The following is a 19,089-nucleotide window of genomic DNA, read 5'->3' on the forward strand; positions in this document are numbered from 1 at the left end:
AATCCTAAGTTTAGGAGAGCAAAGTAAAGTAATTATGACAATGTTTAACTTACTGATTTATTAAAACAATTATTTATTGAGATTGAATTAAGTGGTAATGAGAATATTTAACATTTTTAGGTTGTTATGTTGCTCGCCTCACATCATTAACTTCAGAGTATCTTCGTCATCTATTCAACTAGTTAGTTTGGACGAGTAATGATTGTGTCCTTATCATCCTAAACAACAACCTAGCATAGAGGCTCAGTGAACGTTTGGACCAACCGGAACAAACTATAATAAACTATTGTTTCAAAAAATCATCAAGACAATAATCTTTCATTAAGAAGAAAAAGAAGAAACTAAAACGGGTCGAAATCCCCATATCAAATCATAGGCATTGTTATGTGATTTAAAAAAATTTCTTAATTGACTATTAGTTGCATGATGGAGTCCTAATTAAATTAGTGACATCATAATTAATCATATTAAATCCTTATTTTTTAAAACAACATGAACCCCAATTAAATAATAATAGTAATATGTTTTAAAAAAATAGTAATAAATAACAATATCTTTTTTTAAAACCAATAATAAATTATTGTGTGGACTTGACTCTCGAACAGAATATTCTTGTTGCGCATGGTGCAACACATCATCAGCAAAGCCCAAAAGCGGTGTCGTTTGATGCCGTTACAGACTCTTTCGTGGCAAGTAACAATAAAGCCTTGTTGCGCTCGCACTTGCATGCTCACTTCACACACACTCTGCTCCATTCTTCCTTCTTCTTCGATCCAAAACCAAAATGGCCAAAGACCCAGTTCGTGTTCTTGTCACCGGTGCTGCAGGTGATTTGATCATCAACATTGCTAACACTTATTCCATTTTTGTTTAATTTGCCTCCATCTTTGATGTGTCCATGTTTTTGGATTGGTTTCCTGATTATAAAATGTGGGTTTGTGTCAAAATGATGTCTTTGTTTAGTTTTTTTTTATCGGATATGGATTCAGATCTGATCATGTTTTAGAGTTGTGTTGTGATATAATTAAACTGGGTATATTAATATCAGGTTGATGGGTATTTTTCTCTTGGTTGGATTTATATTTAATTTGGGTTTGGTTTATACTGCATTATTGGCTATACTGATAGTTTAAGATGGTGTAGTGCTGGGACTTGGAGCCTTATTTGCACTAGTACTCTGATTTCTCTGGACATGTTATGCGCTTTCTCTGTAACAAATAAGAAGTATATGATTCCGTGACGTCCCGTGTGCAAAATTTACTTTATAAAATGTCTTGTGAAATTATGGTTCTCACGCACAGGACAGATGTCAAACGCGATGTTGGGACAATCGGTTCGACAATTACACAACAATACAGAAATTAAGCCACAACGTTTAATACAGTAGAAACAGCACAGTAGCAACAATAAATCACTAAAAAAACACAGAGAATTGTTAACCCAGTTCGGTGTAACATCACCTACATCTGGAGGATACCAATCCAGGAGTCAATTCACTATCTTAGTAATAGCTCTCAGGTCATACATGAAAGTCTCTCCTATACCTAAGTTACTCCCCCTTAGTATAGAGCCTCTTCAATGTCTACCACTATTACAACAAGTGAATCTAGCTTAGCCCTTCTCCTCTAAGCTATGAGAAAACTTTCTCTAACCCCTAAAGACCACTGCCACAGCGATCAAGACATGTTTATCAATAAACAAGTTTGATGAGATTACAACTCAACTAAACATATCAACTTAGTACTTGCAATAGCACAGGAAGCACTAAGTTGTTACAATACTCACAACAGGACTCAAATAATAAACCCTAAGATCAGTATATCACCCTCAGAATCCCTATTTTGCTAGGGTTTATAAACTCCTTTATATAGACGTTCACGTGAGGCTTGGATCTTCAATGGGCCGAACGTCATAGAGTCCACAACAGCACTTCTGGAAAGAATCTTCATGGAATCAAATCTTACCAGAATAAAATAACAGAACCAAGTAAGTTTAAATTCAAACTTTGAGATATACTTGGTTCACACGTTATCAATCTTGTTACTTCAGCCAAGATTAAAACAAACACGCCTTCAGAAGATAAAACGCACAGCATAGGATAAATCTTCTGAATCCCCTTACAGTCAGCAGCCCAACAAATAACTTGATTTCAGCGATTGAACCACCAACATACGTAAACACACCATGTTGTTCCAGATGTTGGAACATATGGTTGCACATCATGTTTTGAGCAAAATGCAGCCAATCAAAAGAACTACAATCTCCCCCTTTGGCAAATTTTGCCTAAAACATGAACTGAAGGCCAAACATGCACAAACAGCAGTACTCAAATAACATTAGCTAAAATGCAGACAATCATAACAAAGGAACAACAATCTCCCCCTTTGTCAAATTTTAGCTAATACAATCCACTACCATAAAAACTCTTCAGAATACTTGCAGCTTGAATCATCAGAGAAGAGTAACCAGAATATATCAAGGAATCATCAGAGAAGAGTAACCAGAATATATCAAGGTAGCACACTTCAACATAGTTATTTGCAGTAGCTATGCACAAACACAATCTCAGAACCATACTCCATACTCAGTGCAGTATTAAAACCATATCAGAGTTCAGCACATCAGCACACACTTAACACCCTGTAAGCAGCAAGATGCTGCTCTAAAACAAGCACAACTGACCAGCAAACCTCTTCACAGTAGCAAGCTACCACAGACACAAACACAGCAGCAGAAACTACACATACTATTACTCCCCCTTATTAGCACAATTTGACAAAGGTAGCTAGATGAAACCAGGAAACATGTTAAGACTAAATCCACAAATGCTTACCAGAGATGACCATTGTAGGCAGCCAAAGTGCACATAACAGATAGTCATAGAGTTATGACAACCCAACATCAGCAAGAAATTCCATGATATCCTTGCACTTCATAGCTTCTTGACTACACTCTTTCTCACAGCCAATCTTTTCCTGACACACAGATTTCCACGTCTGAACATTTGCTTCAGGATGGAATGACACATTATCCAGAGGAGCAGGGGGAACATTAACAGGAATTCCCTTGCCTCTTATCTGTTTTCTAGCAGTGGGCACAATGTTCTGCACATCTGGTTCAACATTTGTCTCTGAATCATTAACAGAAACTTTCTTCCACTTCAAAGATCTTGTCTGGGTATGCAGATTTTCCTTCTTTCCTTCCTTCTTATTTAGTACAGCAGCAACATCCTTGTTGGTTCTGGGAAAATGATTAGGAGCCTTCACAATCTTTTTCTCTTTAAGCCCTCTAGGTTTCCACTCTTTCCTTGCTTGAACACGTGAATTGGTCCTTGGTTGATCATGTTGATGAGGAAATCCATACAATCTGTAACAGTAGGGCCTTATATGTCCATATCTTCCACAATGATGGCATCTCCAACTCAAGTTCTTTGCCTTCTTGCCTTGTGGGTAAGTATATGGTATTTGTTGATACACATGTTTGACACAATGTTGTGGCATCTGGTTTGACATCTTGAATTCAGTTTTTCTTTCTGCAGGAACAAACTTACGAGTGATCTTTTTGGATTCTTCTGGTGCAGAGTCACTCTCATATCCCAAACCTTTCATATCCTTGGCTGTCTTTCCTGTTTCTAACATCAGATCAAACATATCAGTACCATTATTCAACATACGTACAGATTTTATCATACCTTCAAGTTTAGATTTCAGCACAGATACTTCCTCTTGAAGATTGTTATTGATATCCAGCAGATTATGTTTTTCATTTTCAAGACCTTTGACAGTTCTCTCCAGCTTCTTACCATAGTCACACGCTTCTTGCCATTTCTTGAATAACAACTTGTATGTTTCAGCAAGTTCTTCTTCTGAAATTTCTCCATCACTGGACTCAGTCTCAGAATTGTATTTCACAGTAAGTCCCAAGACTTGATTTCTAGTTTTATCTCCTTCAGAATCTTCATCAGACCAAGTGACCATCATCCCTTTTCCTTGTTTCTTCAAAAACGTTGGACATTCTGATTTGATATGACCATACCCTTCACATTCAAGACACTGGACCCCTCTGCCTTTGCTAGATTTCTCTTCATCCTCTTCAGCGTTGGAAACAAATACTATACTTTTCTTCTTCTTATCAGATTTGTCATTGAGAGACATCTCAAATGTTTGTAAAGACCCAATGAGTTCATCAACCTTGATGTTGCTGATGTCTTGAGCTTCTTCAATGGCAGTAACTTTCATATCAAACTTCTTAGGTAGAGACCTGAGGATTTTTCTTGCCAACTTTTCTTCAGACATTTTTTCTCCTAACGCAAAGGATGTGTTGGCTAGATCACGCAAGCGTATATGGAAGTCAGAGATGGATTCATATTCCTTCATTTTAAGATTTTCAAACTGGGTTGTGAGCAACTGAAGTCTTGACATTCGAACTCTTGATGTTCCTTCATGAGTTGTCTTGAGAATCTCCCAGGCATCCTTAGCCACAGTGCATGTATTGATTAGCCTAAACATATTCCTGTCCACTCCATTGAAAATAACATTCAAGGCTTTGGAGTTTCCAAGAGCTTCTACATCTTCTTCTTTCGTCCACTCTTCTTCGGGCTTCAATTCTTCTGTTGATGTTCCTTCTTTAGATACTACAACTGGATGTTTCCAACCTTTCACAATTGCTTTCCATGTTTTGCTGTCCATAGATTTAAGAAAAGCAACCATACGAGCCTTCCAATAATCATAGTTGGTACCATCCAATAAAGGTGGCCTAAGGAGTGATCCTCCTTCTTTAATGTTGTCCATGAAACCAGAATACATATTCCCTGGAACTCACCCAAACAGAATAGGGTGCCTGCTCTGATGCCAATTGAAATTCTGGTTCTCGCGCACAGGACAGATGTCAAACGCGATGTTGGGACAATCGGTTCGACAATTACACAACAATACAGAAATTAAGCCACAACGTTTAATACAGTAGAAACAGCACAGTAGCAACAATAAATCACTAAAAAAACACAGAGAATTGTTAACCCAGTTCGGTGTAACATCACCTACATCTGGAGGATACCAATCCAGGAGTCAATTCACTATCTTAGTAATAGCTCTCAGGTCATACATGAAAGTCTCTCCTATACCTAAGTTACTCCCCCTTAGTATAGAGCCTCTTCAATGTCTACCACTATTACAACAAGTGAATCTAGCTTAGCCCTTCTCCTCTAAGCTATGAGAAAACTTTCTCTAACCCCTAAAGACCACTGCCACAGCGATCAAGACATGTTTATCAATAAACAAGTTTGATGAGATTACAACTCAACTAAACATATCAACTTAGTACTTGCAATAGCACAGGAAGCACTAAGTTGTTACAATACTCACAACAGGACTCAAATAATAAACCCTAAGATCAGTATATCACCCTCAGAATCCCTATTTTGCTAGGGTTTATAAACTCCTTTATATAGACGTTCACGTGAGGCTTGGATCTTCAATGGGCCGAACGTCATAGAGTCTACAACAGCACTTCTGGAAAGAATCTTCATGGAATCAAATCTTACCAGAATAAAATAACAGAACCAAGTAAGTTTAAATTCAAACTTTGAGATATACTTGGTTCACACGTTATCAATCTTGTTACTTCAGCCAAGATTAAAACAAACACGCCTTCAGAAGATAAAACGCACAGCATAGGATAAATCTTCTGAATCCCCTTACAGTCAGCAGCCCAACAAATAACTTGATTTCAGCGATTGAACCACCAACATACGTAAACACACCATGTTGTTCCAGATGTTGGAACATATGGTTGCACATCATGTTTTGAGCAAAATGCAGCCAATCAAAAGAACTACATCTTGTAAAATTGTTTTGCAAGCAGTTGATATCTTTTTGGTCACTTGCAATAGATTTATTACTTTCATTGAATTATTATAAAGATTTTTTTCCTCCGATCGAGCTCAATGGTGTAGTTTGATACATATAGCTGACCTCAATTAGTGAGATACGACTTTTGTTGTGTTAGTGTATAACCTTTGTCATCGATATTGTTTCATGAAGAGTTTTAGCAATTTGGATTTTGGATATTTCTTTGAAGTTGGATTGCAAATGAATCAATTTGGTTTTTCAGTTGCACAGTTCTTTTGGGATTTTTTATTAGAAAAAAAAGTTATATTATTGACACTTTCTGGACCTTATTAAAATCAATTGTAAATCTATCTTTGTGTTTGTATGAACTTTCTATATTGTCTTTCACAACTTTTCCTATGCATTTTTTGTTGAGTGGGGTTTTCTCTGTAACACCCCATTTGGCCTGCAAACAGATCCATAAAAAGTGGCTTGTATTCATTATACAGAGTAGTTTTAAATTTTGATGCAAAAGCCTTTTGGTATTTTTCTGTCTTTGTTCTTGATAAAGAGTTTGGCCAATTTTAGGACAAATCGGGTATGCTCTTGTCCCTATGGTTGCTAGGGGAGTGATGCTGGGTCCTGACCAGCCTATGATCCTCCACATGCTTGACATTCCACATGCAGCCGAATCACTGAACGGCGTTAAAATGGAGTTGGTGGATGCTGCATTCCCCCTTCTTAAAGGTTTGAGTTTCCCTCTTTTTTAAATGTTACATGAACTTCATGGATAGCCATTGTATATGTAGGCTTGATATTGGTTTATGCTGGTTTCTTTAAATGATGTAAAAGAATGGAGGTAATATTAAATGATTTATTTCAGGTGTTGTTGCTACAACTGATGTGGTTGTGGCATGCACCGGTGTTAATATTGCTGTGATGGTTGGTGGGTTCCCTAGAAAAGAAGGCATGGAGAGGAAAGATGTGATGTCCAAAAATGTCTCTATTTATAAATCCCAGGCTTCTGCTCTTGAAAAGCATGCTGCTGCAAACTGCAAGGTGATCCTTTAAATCTGAATTCTCTAGTTTTTCTCTTTACGAATTTTTATTTCTAGTGCATCACATTTTATGTCAAACATTCAATTTTGTATTTTCTGTCATTTTTTATGTATCTTGAGTCCCTGGACTTGTTGATCGAGTCTATTGATTGAACACTATTAATATCATGGTTTCCGTGTGATGATGGTTGATGTAATGCCAATACACTATTAGTGGCTATACTGATTCTATTTTTGTGCCAATGAAGTGGTTGATCCAATGCAGTTTTATACTTTTATTTGTATCCTCATTTGTCAAGATTTTGTTGAATTCATGTCCTTGAAATGGAAACTTCACTAGAATAAACATGCATATTGTTTAAAAGGTTCTACCTAATTCATGTGTAATTGGCTCTTCTACTGTTAAGTCCTTGTGCTTCCATCCTGATGAAATCCATCTCCGCTTTACATAAAATGAGTATTTAATTTATATTTTGATATTTGAATACATGTGTTTCAGTTTTATGTATTTCTTAGAAATTTTGTAATGTTTTGAACTCTGTATTATTGTGCAGGTTCTGGTAGTTGCTAACCCAGCAAACACCAATGCATTAATCTTAAAGGAATATGCTCCTTCGATTCCTGAGAAAAACATTACTTGTTTGACTAGACTGGATCATAACAGGGCACTGGGTCAAATTTCAGAAAGACTGAATATTCAAGTTTCTGATGTAAAAAATGTTATAATCTGGGGTAATCATTCCTCAACTCAATATCCTGATGTCAACCATGCAACTATTAAAACCCCTGCTGGGGAAAAGTCTGTTCGTGAACTTGTTGCTGATGATACCTGGTATGTGTACAGACAAATAATGTCGTACAATTTGAACATTTTTACTCACTTATTTGCTTGATTTCATATTTGTTGAAGGACTTCGATTTCATATTTATTGAAGCACTGCTGTAATTTTTGTTATCAAGGTTGAACTCGGAATTCATAACTACCGTCCAACAACGGGGTGCTGCAATTATTAAAGCTAGAAAACTTTCAAGTGCACTATCTGCTGCTAGTGCTGCTTGTGACCACATTAGAGATTGGGTTCTTGGAACTCCTGAGGTTGGTTATGTCTTGCTAAATCGTTAGTTCTGATTCTGTATGATGTTTGTTCAGCTCGGCTTTATTTTTTCATTGCAATATCAGGGAACATGGGTATCCATGGGAGTTTATTCTGATGGATCGTACAATGTACCGGCTGGACTTATCTATTCATTCCCCATAACCTCTCAGAATGGTGAATGGAAAATAGTTCAAGGTAAGAGTTTGGTTAATTTATGGCTAGGATGCAGTGAAACATTGAATCTTTTATGTGAACCACGATGTTCTTTCACATTCTTAAGTTATTGATATAGCCTTAATATAACTATTGTATAGGTGTTAATTTTTCATGCTTAAACTGCAAAAAGTTGTCTGTTTACTCTTAGCAATAACCTAATTCGCATTTTCAAGAAATTGCAACTAAATTCGACATGATTCAACAATCACCGTACTCTTCGGTGTGGTTGGGGAAAATATGTAATCTTGTGCAGTAAGAATTTGAGATTAGTTGGTTTATCATAAGACTAGTGCTTTCCATTGTGAAATCTAGTATAAGATTGAAGCAGAAGAAGGGAAGGTCTAGCATGAACAGAATTTCATTTGAATCCATAAGAGTTCTGGTCACTTTTATTTTGAAGTGCGTGCTAACGTCAGTTTGCACGAGTGCCAACAGACATCCTAACATAGCGATAATTTTTTTTGAAGTTGAAACTAGTGTGATATGGAGGGTGGTAAAGCAAGGTTTTATACTAATGGGCACAATGAGCCATTTAAGCCTATCTATAGATTCATTTGACTCCAGTAAGCATGTTTTGGGTAGAGAGAGTCAAACCACACTGCAGTTTATTCTAGGTCAAACAATACATGTTGAGAAAATAGTAGGTATTCCAAATTCAATATTTTTTCAGGACCTGTACTGCTGTGCTCAAGCCTTGATGTGTAAAATTTAGCCATGAATTTTTTGTAGAGCAATTATAGCTTTGATGGATGCATCTAATGTGATTCGTCTTACTTTTAAACCCAGGACTTTCAATTGATGAGTTCTCAAGGAAAAAATTGGACTTGACAGCAGAAGAGCTTTCTGAGGAGAAGGCTTTGGCTTACTCATGCCTCTCTTAGATTGCTTGTTTCTTTGCCTAGTGTCGTAGGTTCCCTTGTTTATCTACTCAATTTTGAATAATGCTCCTCTATGATAAAGAGAAACTATGAATGGATGGATCATGAAGTGCTCTCTATGCAAATTGCTTGTAATGTCTAGTCCTTTCTATGAGGATATTTGAGCTTATGTATTTGGGCATGATGGTATAAATAGGCCACATGCTGCAAAATTTAGTGGTGTTTGGTGCGAATGCTATAATTTTACCCGAATGCATTTAATTTTAGTTTTTGCTTTTACTTATTATTAATTAAAAATGTAAAAGTAAAAAACTTCAAAAATTACCTGAAAGACTTTTTTTTACAATCCTTGTTTAGGCCCAACTCATCAAAGCTTTTAGACCTCAAGGTTGGTCGAGTAAAGCATATCATATTTACCAGGTTGAAACTTCGAGCCTCCACTCATCTTCTTAAAGTGAGATAAATGTAAGTCTTTTATAAGCGCTTATTGAGTCAAATAGGTTTTTTTTTTCCCTTTTTTTAAGCCAAGAAAAAAAACTAAAAAAGTCACTTCGGGTACTTAGTTCATATATAAAACTAATCTATGAGAGAAAAAAAGAATCCATACCAATCAACTAAAGCGATAGAAAACCTTTAAATCTATACCTCAACTAGGACGTCAATTATAATTCTCAATTATAATTCTCTCTACAATAGAATGAATACATATATTAGAATTCCTAAAAAATAATATCATTGCGTGCACACTAAATGGACCAAGTGATAACAAACCATATAGCAATCAAAATCTTCTTTAAAATGAGAACATGATCCGTGCCAATATTATACAAAAGACATGAATCATTGTTATTTTCCAACATAACCCCTTCTCTGTCTATCGTTTGCAATTTATTAAGATGGATTCTCATACCATCCCAAAACTAACTGACGTATTTCTTTAGAACCAATTAACCTCAATAGAAGTAACTGAAGCCCTTCCAATTTTTTTTTTATTCATCGGAAAACTAACAAGCAAGAGAAACTATGAAAAAAAAAAACGAGTCCCTCAAAATAAAAGGTTCAACTTCCACCGGAGGTCTCTCAAGAACATGCAATCCAACCAAATCAGAAGTCGCACCCAGATGAGCCAAACAATATGCTACAGTGTTACAATCCCTTGGAATCCATTGAAGTACTACTAGCCATTGCTGACGAAGTAGTATTGCTACTTCCCCTAACATTGAACAAAACGTGTGGCTGGCCTTATTATTGAGTTCTCCCAGTACCTCCTTACTGTCTATTTCCGCAATTACATCTCTGTAGCCCTGAGCCCATGCCATACGAAGGCTGTCTCTTAGAGCTCCCACTTCTGCCATGAAAGCATTTTCACCTAATTCAAAGGACCAGAAACCCTTAATCCATACACCATCTGGGCCTCGTAAGAGACCACCACCACCCACGTAATTGCTTCCTCTCCTCCAGCTCGCATCTGTGTTCAGTTTTATTTTCCTTGGTGAAGGCGGTTTCCAAACTTGGCTGATAAAATTGTTGCCCTGCATTATATGGCCCGGACCCATAGCTGTTAGGAAAGCGTCGTGATCAAAGCCAGATTACGCCACGCCTCCTCCACATTCCAAACTTTATCCTCGAAAACCCCATAATTTCTCCATTTCCATATGCCCCATATACCTGCCACAAAAAGGTTGCCACGGTTCCCACATGCATGCTTCTTAATCCATTGCTCGACCGTACCTGAAAGGAAGTTCCGCCAACTCAGAGCCCCCATACGAAGCCATATTTCTCTAGCATGAGGGCAATCTCGAAGACAGTGTAGTTCATCCTCCACCTGCCCCGAACAACGTGGGCACACCAGCGAAGTTGCCATGTTACACTTGAAACGATTGACATTCACCTGCATGGATTTGTGCATTAATCCACGCAAAAACTTGACCCGTTCCGGAACCTTGAGCTTCCATATCTGTTCCAGCCATGAAAATTGAGAGAGGGTATAGTCCCTAGAGTAGAGAGGTTGCACTTAGAGAGAGAGTTAGAGAGAGAATATAACTGAATTTCATTTGTTATTTAGCAAATGAGTCAAGAGTCCCTTAAAAATGGTAACCGCTCCCTATTTATAGTAGGGAAGTTGGGCCTAGTATGCATAACTGCCTTTGTTGGGCTGAGTGGGCCTCGCTAAAGGAGGCTCAATTTCAAGGCTGGGCGACCGCTCCTTGACGAGTAACCCCTGGGCGTAGGCACCCTGGTGGCTCGCCCAGTCCAATATCCAATTCCAAGAATCGATTTCATCCTCTTTAGTCCATGTTCCACAGAGCTAGGCATACACGTCTCGCATAGTGTAGCAACCAGTTGTAAAGATGCGGATCGCCCGTGGGTACACCGTGCAGACGGAAACGTCAAGAAGTCCCACTTCTTCTACGTTTACGAATACCTATTCTCGGAACTTGGGGTGAAACTTCCCTTTTCACCCTTTCTCTGCTGGGTATTGAGCGAGATCAATGTCGCCCCTGCCAACTGCATCCCAACGCCTGAGCCTTCATAAGGTGTTTTGAGAAACTTTGTAGCGTGATCCAACTCGAACCGTGACCCGCCCATTTCTTTTATTTTTATGATGTTGACCCCAAATCTCTTCAGTCCCGCGGCTGGGTTTCCTTGAAGTTCCGCCCCGGGCATAAACGCCTTAATCTGTATAAGAACAACCCCAAGACGAGCTTTGCTCGCCGGTACTTCCGCGTGGTTGTTCACCCCCCTACCCAGAAGTTTTTACCCTCCGGGACGGGACCACTCTTTTCCCCTTTACTGGATTGAAAAATCCCGCGGCGTTCCTGGTCCACCTGAGAAATCTCTGTCCGATGATGACAAAGCCATTATTGACCTCCTCGCCAAGCTCCTCATCCTCGACTGCACAAAAGTCATCGAGGCCTCCAAAAACTCCTCCATTACTCAATTCCTAGGTGTTTTCCCGCTCACTATCTGTTGCTTATTCACATAACTGCAAGCGTGTATTCCTTTTTTTCCTCTTTTTTTTTTTACTAATGTGAATATTTCTTTTTTTAGGAAATATGAACTTCTCCAACGCCGAGCTCCTGCGTGTTCTCGCCGCAAGGAGGACAACTCAATTTCCGCCAGCTCTTAACACTGAAGGGGGTAAGAGAAAACGCCTCCCTGGCGAACACCGATGGCGAGGCTTTTAACCACGTGGTCGTGGGTTCGATCCCTACAGACGACGCCAAATGTTCCAACCATGAACATTGAGAGAGGGTATATTCCATAAAGTAGAGAGATTGCACTTAGAGAGAATTAAGGAGATAATATAACTGAATTTCATGTGTTATTTAGCAAATGAGCCAAAAGTCCCTTACAAATGGTAATCGCTCCCTATTTATAGGAGGGGAGCTGGGCCGAGTATGCATAACTGCCTCTGTTGGGCCGGCTGGGTCTAGCTAAAGGAGGCTCAATTCCCAGTTCCCGCAAATTACCATACATCCTCAGTACGTATATATGTTAAATATGAATCCTATACTTTTTTCACAATTCTTTAATTCTTTATTTTTCGTACAGGACTACATATTCATTAATATGAGATTTTGGAGTCAGTATTCTGAAGAACTCCTAGACAAATGTGTATCCTTCAAAGATTCTCTTGAAAACGAGCATCAAGTCTGGGTCAAGCTTGGAGCCTAAGGAGGTGGATATTTCAAGGAGGGAGTTGCAACACTTCGTGATTTTTATAGTCGTAATGGTGTATATTACGACATTCCTTTATTTTATAGAGGAAATAAACAGTTTGACTTTGGCATATTCAACATCTCAGGGAAGGAGATAAAATACCATGTATGTTATTGTCTAGTACCCATATAAATGCATTATTTCAATGAATATTACTAAGTTCAATTTAACAAAGTGTAATGTCTAATTAATAACAAAGGAAAATATCATAAGATGTATTTTTCATATTCTAACAAGCTTTTGAGATAATTAATTTTGATATGATATCAGAGTCTCTATGACCAAGAGGTCTAGAGTTACCGCCCCAAATTCTACAAATAAAAAAGTTGAATTCATGTAGCCCTAATCTTACCTAATAACTTAAGCTATGTACTGTGTTGTCTTTTTAAAATATAAACGAATCACAATAAGTGTGTTAGAGTGTGAGTATGTTGCTAACACTCCTCAAATAATGATTCTTTTGTGCCACACCCTCCCCTTGAAAGTGGTCTAATTTTCCCTCTTTTTCTGTTGATAACTCCTTCAATGGCTAATTTTGTGTTTGTGCATAGTTGCTGTTTTCATACCTGAAATGCTAAGTTTTGTTATTGTTGATGGTCACGTTGCTTTAATCATGGTTTTTTTGTGTGAAAGAAGCACGATTATATATTGTTTTATTTTATATAATTATAACTAATATGTAATATAACATACACTAACATACCTTTACTTAGTATTCCCACACCTGGTACTATGTGGGGTGGGATTTGCTTTCTTACTTTTGAACTTAGATATGTGGTCTCTATTTATATAGAGAATGGAAGGCTGCTCAACCGGTTCAATGGACGTTTGCCAGTTCACCGGAAATTACCATACATCCTCAGTACGTATATATGTTAAATAAGAATCCTATACTTTTTTCACAATTCTTTATTTTTCGTACAAGATTACATATTTATTTATAGGAGATTTTGGAGTCAATATTCTGAAGAACTCCTAGACAAATGTGTATCCTTCAAAGATCCTCTTGGAAACGAGCATCAAGTCTGGGTTAGGCTTGGAGCCTCAGGAGGTGGAAATTTCAAGGAGGGAGTCGCAACACTTCGTGGTTTTTATGGTCTTGATGGTGTATATTACGACATTCCTTTATTTTGTAGAGGAAAGAAACAGTTTGACTTTGTCATCTTCAACATCTCAGGGAAGGAGATAAAATACCTTGTATATGTTATTGTCTAGTACCCATATAAATGCATTATTTCAGTAAATATTACTAAGTTCAATTTAACTAAGTGTAATGTCTAATTGATAACAAAGGAAAATATTATAAGATGTATTTTTAATATTCTAACAAGCTTTTGAGATAATTGATTTTGTATTAAAAAAAAAGATAATTGATTTTGATATGATATCATAGTCTCTATGACCAAGAGGTCTAGAGTTACCGCCCCAAGTTCTACAAATAAAAAAATTGAATTCATATAGCCCTAGCCTTACTTAATAACTTAAGTTATGTATTGTGTTGTCTTTTCAAAATATAAACGAATCACAATAAATGTGTTGGAGTGTGAATTTATTGCTAGCACTCCTCAGAGAATGATTCTTTTGTGCCACACCCTCCCCTTGAAAGTGATCTGATTTTTCCTCTTTTTCTGTTGATAACTCCTTCTATGGATGATTTTGTGTTTGTGCATAGTTGTTGTCTTCATACATGAAATGCTAAGTTTTGTTATTGTTGATGGTCACATTGCTTTAATCATGGTTTTTTTTTTTGTGAAATAAGCATGGTTATATATTGTTTTGTTTTATATAATTATAACAAATATGTAATATACGCATACACTAACATACCCTTACTTAGTATTCTCGTACCCGTTACTATGTGGGGTGGGATTTGCTTTCTTACTTTTGAACTTAGATATGTTGTCTCAATTTATATAGAGAATGGAAGGCTGCTAAACCAGTTCGATGGACGTCTGCCAGTATACTGCAAAATACACCCTCAATACGTATGTTAAATGTGAATCCTATACTTTTTCGACAGTTCTTTAATTTTTTATATATTTTTCGTACATGATTACATATTCATTAATATGCGCTTTTGGAGTCAGTATTCTGAAGAACTCCTAGACAAATGTGTATCCTTCAAAGATCGTATGGGAAACAAGCATTCAATCTTGGTCAGGCTTGGAGCCTCAGGATGTGGGAATTTCAAGGATGGAGTCACAACACTTTGTGGTTTTTATGGTTTTGATGGTGTATATTACGACATTCCTTTATTTTATAGAGGAAATAAACAGTTTGACTTTGCCATCTTCGACATCTCAGAGAAGGAGATTATATACCCAGTACGTTAGATTATTTTAATGAATATTATTAAGTTCAATTTAGAAAAATATCATAAGATATATTTTTCATATTCTAGCCGAACAATCTGAGTGAAACCTTGAGTTCAGATGAAGACGAGGATTTAGAAGATTCTAAAGCACAGGAAATTGCTGATAGTGAATTAACTAGTGATTTTATTTCACAAGATGAGGAGGTAGACTAGTACTTTTGGTAATATGTGTTATATTAGGACGTTTTACTTTTTAATCATTGGAAGTAGATAAATGGTGTTTCGGTGCTTCAACATTTGTGCATTTATATAAGCTTTATCTTCCAACATCAAGTGCATGCTGAGACGTATTCCACAATCCAATGTTGTGAAATGTCATACCTTTATACTTTTTACTAGAAACTGGGCTTAATTGTTTGTGAAGTTGAAAGCCACTAATTGCAGGTGCAGATGAGGACAAATCGAAACCAAAAGATGACGATTATGGGGCTGAGATGGACAGTGAAGAAGCTGTAAAGTATTCTTCTTTAATTAGAAAATATAAGATTCTACATGATTTGACCCAGGATGCTATCAAGAATAAGAATCCCTTTATAATATCAAATTTCAAGTCCAACTCTAACATGAATAATATTAAGGATACTGTGATAGGGAAAATCTTCTTGCAATCATTAAGTATACTCTCATTCCCACTAGGTTCATGTGCAAAAACCCTGATTAAATTGCAAGATGTGGACCTGTTGGAGCATCAGAAATATAGTAGTGGAAAATATAGGAGAATGATTTAAACCTTTTATTTTTTTGATTTTTATTGATGAGGAACTTACAATGCTTCTCTATTAATACTAGTGAATAGAAAAGAAAAAAGGATCTAACTTATGCAACTACATAAATGACATTAACCTCTAGCATTATTATGCGTGTAACCACTAAGCATTAATATGCTTGTTACCACTAAGAAATACATAAAGACACTTAAAAAAAAATATAACCAACAATTACAAATTAACTATCATTTAACACTCCCTCTTAATTTGTAATCATAATAGCATCATTGAATTTCTGAAGCTTCTCAAAAGACATCGGTTTGGTAAGAACATATGCGGGTTGTTCTCCGGTATTGATAAAATGCAAGTAAATTTACTTCTTTAGCACCATGTCACGAATGTACTTGTGACGCAACTCAATGTGCTTTAACCTTCCATGAAAAACTAGGTTCTTGGACATTGCTATTGCAGATTGGTCGTCACAAAAGATAGATGTAATGGTGATTCTTCTCTAGTATGTGCTGGGGATGATATTTGCTGCAGTGACCAAATGTCAGCCTCTCTACTGGTAATGGTGATTCTTCTCTAGTATGTGTTGGGGATGATATGCAACCCTAAGAACTTTACATAGTAAATTATGCATTTGAGTTAACATTAACATTCTTGAAGAAGTCTTACAACATGCTCATATTAATATAACTGTGATAATGGTAATTTATTGGGATATGGTAATTAGTTTTATTTTGAGATATCTCCGATAATCTTCATTGTCTGCTAGGAGTGGGTTAATTTGGGAAGGGCCATCTCTTTTTTCTTTTTCTTTTAGATTTGTATGAGGATTAATCACTCATATTTTTGTTATAGATATTTTACTATTTTTTAAGGTGGTTGTTATTACAAGCACTCCTCAAACAAAAAATAAGTGTTGAAGTTTTTGCAAGAGAAATACCCTTCTACATCTAAGGTCGTACTGACCAAGAAACTAGACAAGATATTAGAAATTGTTGATAGCCGTGTGCAGATTTGTTAGAATAACAATTGAATACTGAAAACACAACTAAACCCAATTAAAATTTTACACTCCAACTCTTGTACAAGACACTTGTATGGTTCCTGATCCTAGGTGTTGTGCAAGTAGCTAGCTCTCTGCTCCCTAGAAAATAAAAACTTGAACGGTAGAAGACATTGCTATTATACTTGAAGATCATAAATTCTATTTTAGGACTAAGTCGTAGTTCTTATCTTTTGTTGATTTTATGATCTCATTCATATCCAGTGAAGAAAGAAAATAGTCAAGCTTGAATGGTATGATATAATTTTGACTGAATAATAATTTTTCTTCAATTTCAAAATTAAATGTGGTTGAAAGGGCAGAGAACTGGGGTGTGGTCAAGAAAAAGGTGCTTAGAACCTGCTAGTATAATAAACTTGTTACTTTAAAATATTTATGTATAGATTTAAAACTAGACATCACATTATTGTTGTTGGTAATTTCTTAGGTATTTGTTGGGTCGATGGCAATGTTGGTTTTGTTGATGGAGGAGTGCACTGGACTTGGATAAGTGTGTGTTTTTTTTGTCTCCTTGGAGGTGCTATTTTGGTTTTTTAAATATGTACTATTTTTCCATCACCAAGTTTTTCCCAAGGGGGTTTTCCTGGTAAGGTTTTAATGAGGCATGTTTTTAAAAATCCCTGCTTCCAAGGGGGTTGCTCAAATGTTTTTTTCGAGTTGTAATTTAATTTTCTATATTCTTTTTAGCTTTCTTTTCTACTTGCTCATTGTATTGGGTTGAAGTACCCCCCGTACTTCATTTCAATATATTATTTAGCTTATAAAAAAACAAGAAAATGCCTAGGAATTGAATTGTTTCGAAAGAAAAGTCCGGATTACCATAAAAACCCTAGAGTGGCCGAGAGCTAAGTGTGGTGTTACGGGTGAGAAAAATATTTTCTTGAAGCTTAGAATTAATGCATGAGTTAGGTTGGATTCAGGAGAATGTCGGGTTGAGATTAGCAATGAATATGCATGCTTTAAGTTTTCTTAAAACACTTATTGATGTATGAATTTGAAACTTGAGATTTTGGTAATTCAAGATAAGCTTTGTATGGAAGTTTAGTTGGTGAATTTGGCATAGAAATTCTATGAAGATGACTAGGAATAAATTATTTTTTGAAGAAAAAGTTTGGTTCCCTAAGAACCTAGTGTGGCCATGAGCATGCCCTATGAGTGTGGGGTGAAAATATAATTTTTAAAGCCTAGAATTTATGCATGATACCAGAGTTTTCAAATGGGAAAGTTTGGGTGTTAGAAAGCATTTCGAAACTTACGTTTTCTCTCTTGGCCATGGGTCAATTATTGGGGTTGGGGTTTGATTGCTTCTTGTTGAACTTGTTTTAATTAGATTATGTTTCTTTATTCTAGGACCGCAACTCTTATGCACTACTACTCGTGAAGGTAGGAGTAACTCAGTCTAGAAGTGTCATTTGAGTCTTGCATGCTTTAATTGAATTGCTTGTGTTTGAGATGAAGGTGTTTAGTTTGATGGTCATTGGGTTGTGAATTTGGCATGTTTTACTATATTGTATGCTTGCTGAATTTTGAGGAATATTTATTGTCTAATTGATGACCTCATTGTGTATATGGCATGAATTGCTCAATAACTTACATGCTGAAAATACTATGTAAATCGCCTTGTTGTTAATGTTGATTTGATGAGTTCTTAAGCATATTTATTAATACTTATGCTTGCTGAAATTTGGAGTAACTTAATTTGATTATTGGACTTGGAAATTATTGATTGAGTGACTAGTGAGGTCACGAGATTTTGTTGGCTAACTTGGGCATATAGTGTTTGAAACTTGACGTGGCAATGGCAATGAGATGGTAATTTGTTCCATGAGATTGTCCTATTCTTTGGAATGTTTGGGTTATTTGAAGTGGCAATGAGATGGTAATTTGTCCCATGAGACTGTCTCACTCTTCGGAATGTTGGATTATTTGAAGTGGCAATGAGATGGTAATTTGTACCATGAGATTGTATCACTCTACGGAATATTTGGATTATTTGAAGTGGCAATGAGATGCTAATTTGTCCCATAGAGATGGCAATGGGTAGGGTTTGGGTAGGGTACTATAGTACCCATCCCCATACCCACATTTTAAAAACATACTCGTACCCGTCCCCATACCCGTGTGGGTAACAACTTC

The 19,089-nt window shown here is 36.6% G+C and overlaps 1 protein-coding gene across 1 annotated transcript; it reads left to right on the forward strand.

Moving 5' to 3' along the window:
* Positions 1–661: 661 nt before the first annotated feature.
* LOC130720578 (malate dehydrogenase-like) lies at positions 662–9,356 on the forward strand. The gene is made up of 7 exons (XM_057571230.1): positions 662–827; positions 6,417–6,575; positions 6,712–6,887; positions 7,441–7,718; positions 7,847–7,982; positions 8,067–8,178; positions 8,986–9,356. The coding sequence occupies exons 1-7, from the start codon at positions 785–787 to the stop codon at positions 9,078–9,080; spliced, it is 999 nt and encodes a 332-aa protein (XP_057427213.1). The 5' UTR covers positions 662–784; the 3' UTR covers positions 9,081–9,356.
* Positions 9,357–19,089: the final 9,733 nt, after the last annotated feature.

The sequence above is a fragment of the Lotus japonicus genome, chromosome 5 (assembly GCF_012489685.1).
Source record: "Lotus japonicus ecotype B-129 chromosome 5, LjGifu_v1.2".
Taxonomy (NCBI): Eukaryota; Viridiplantae; Streptophyta; class Magnoliopsida; order Fabales; family Fabaceae; genus Lotus; species Lotus japonicus.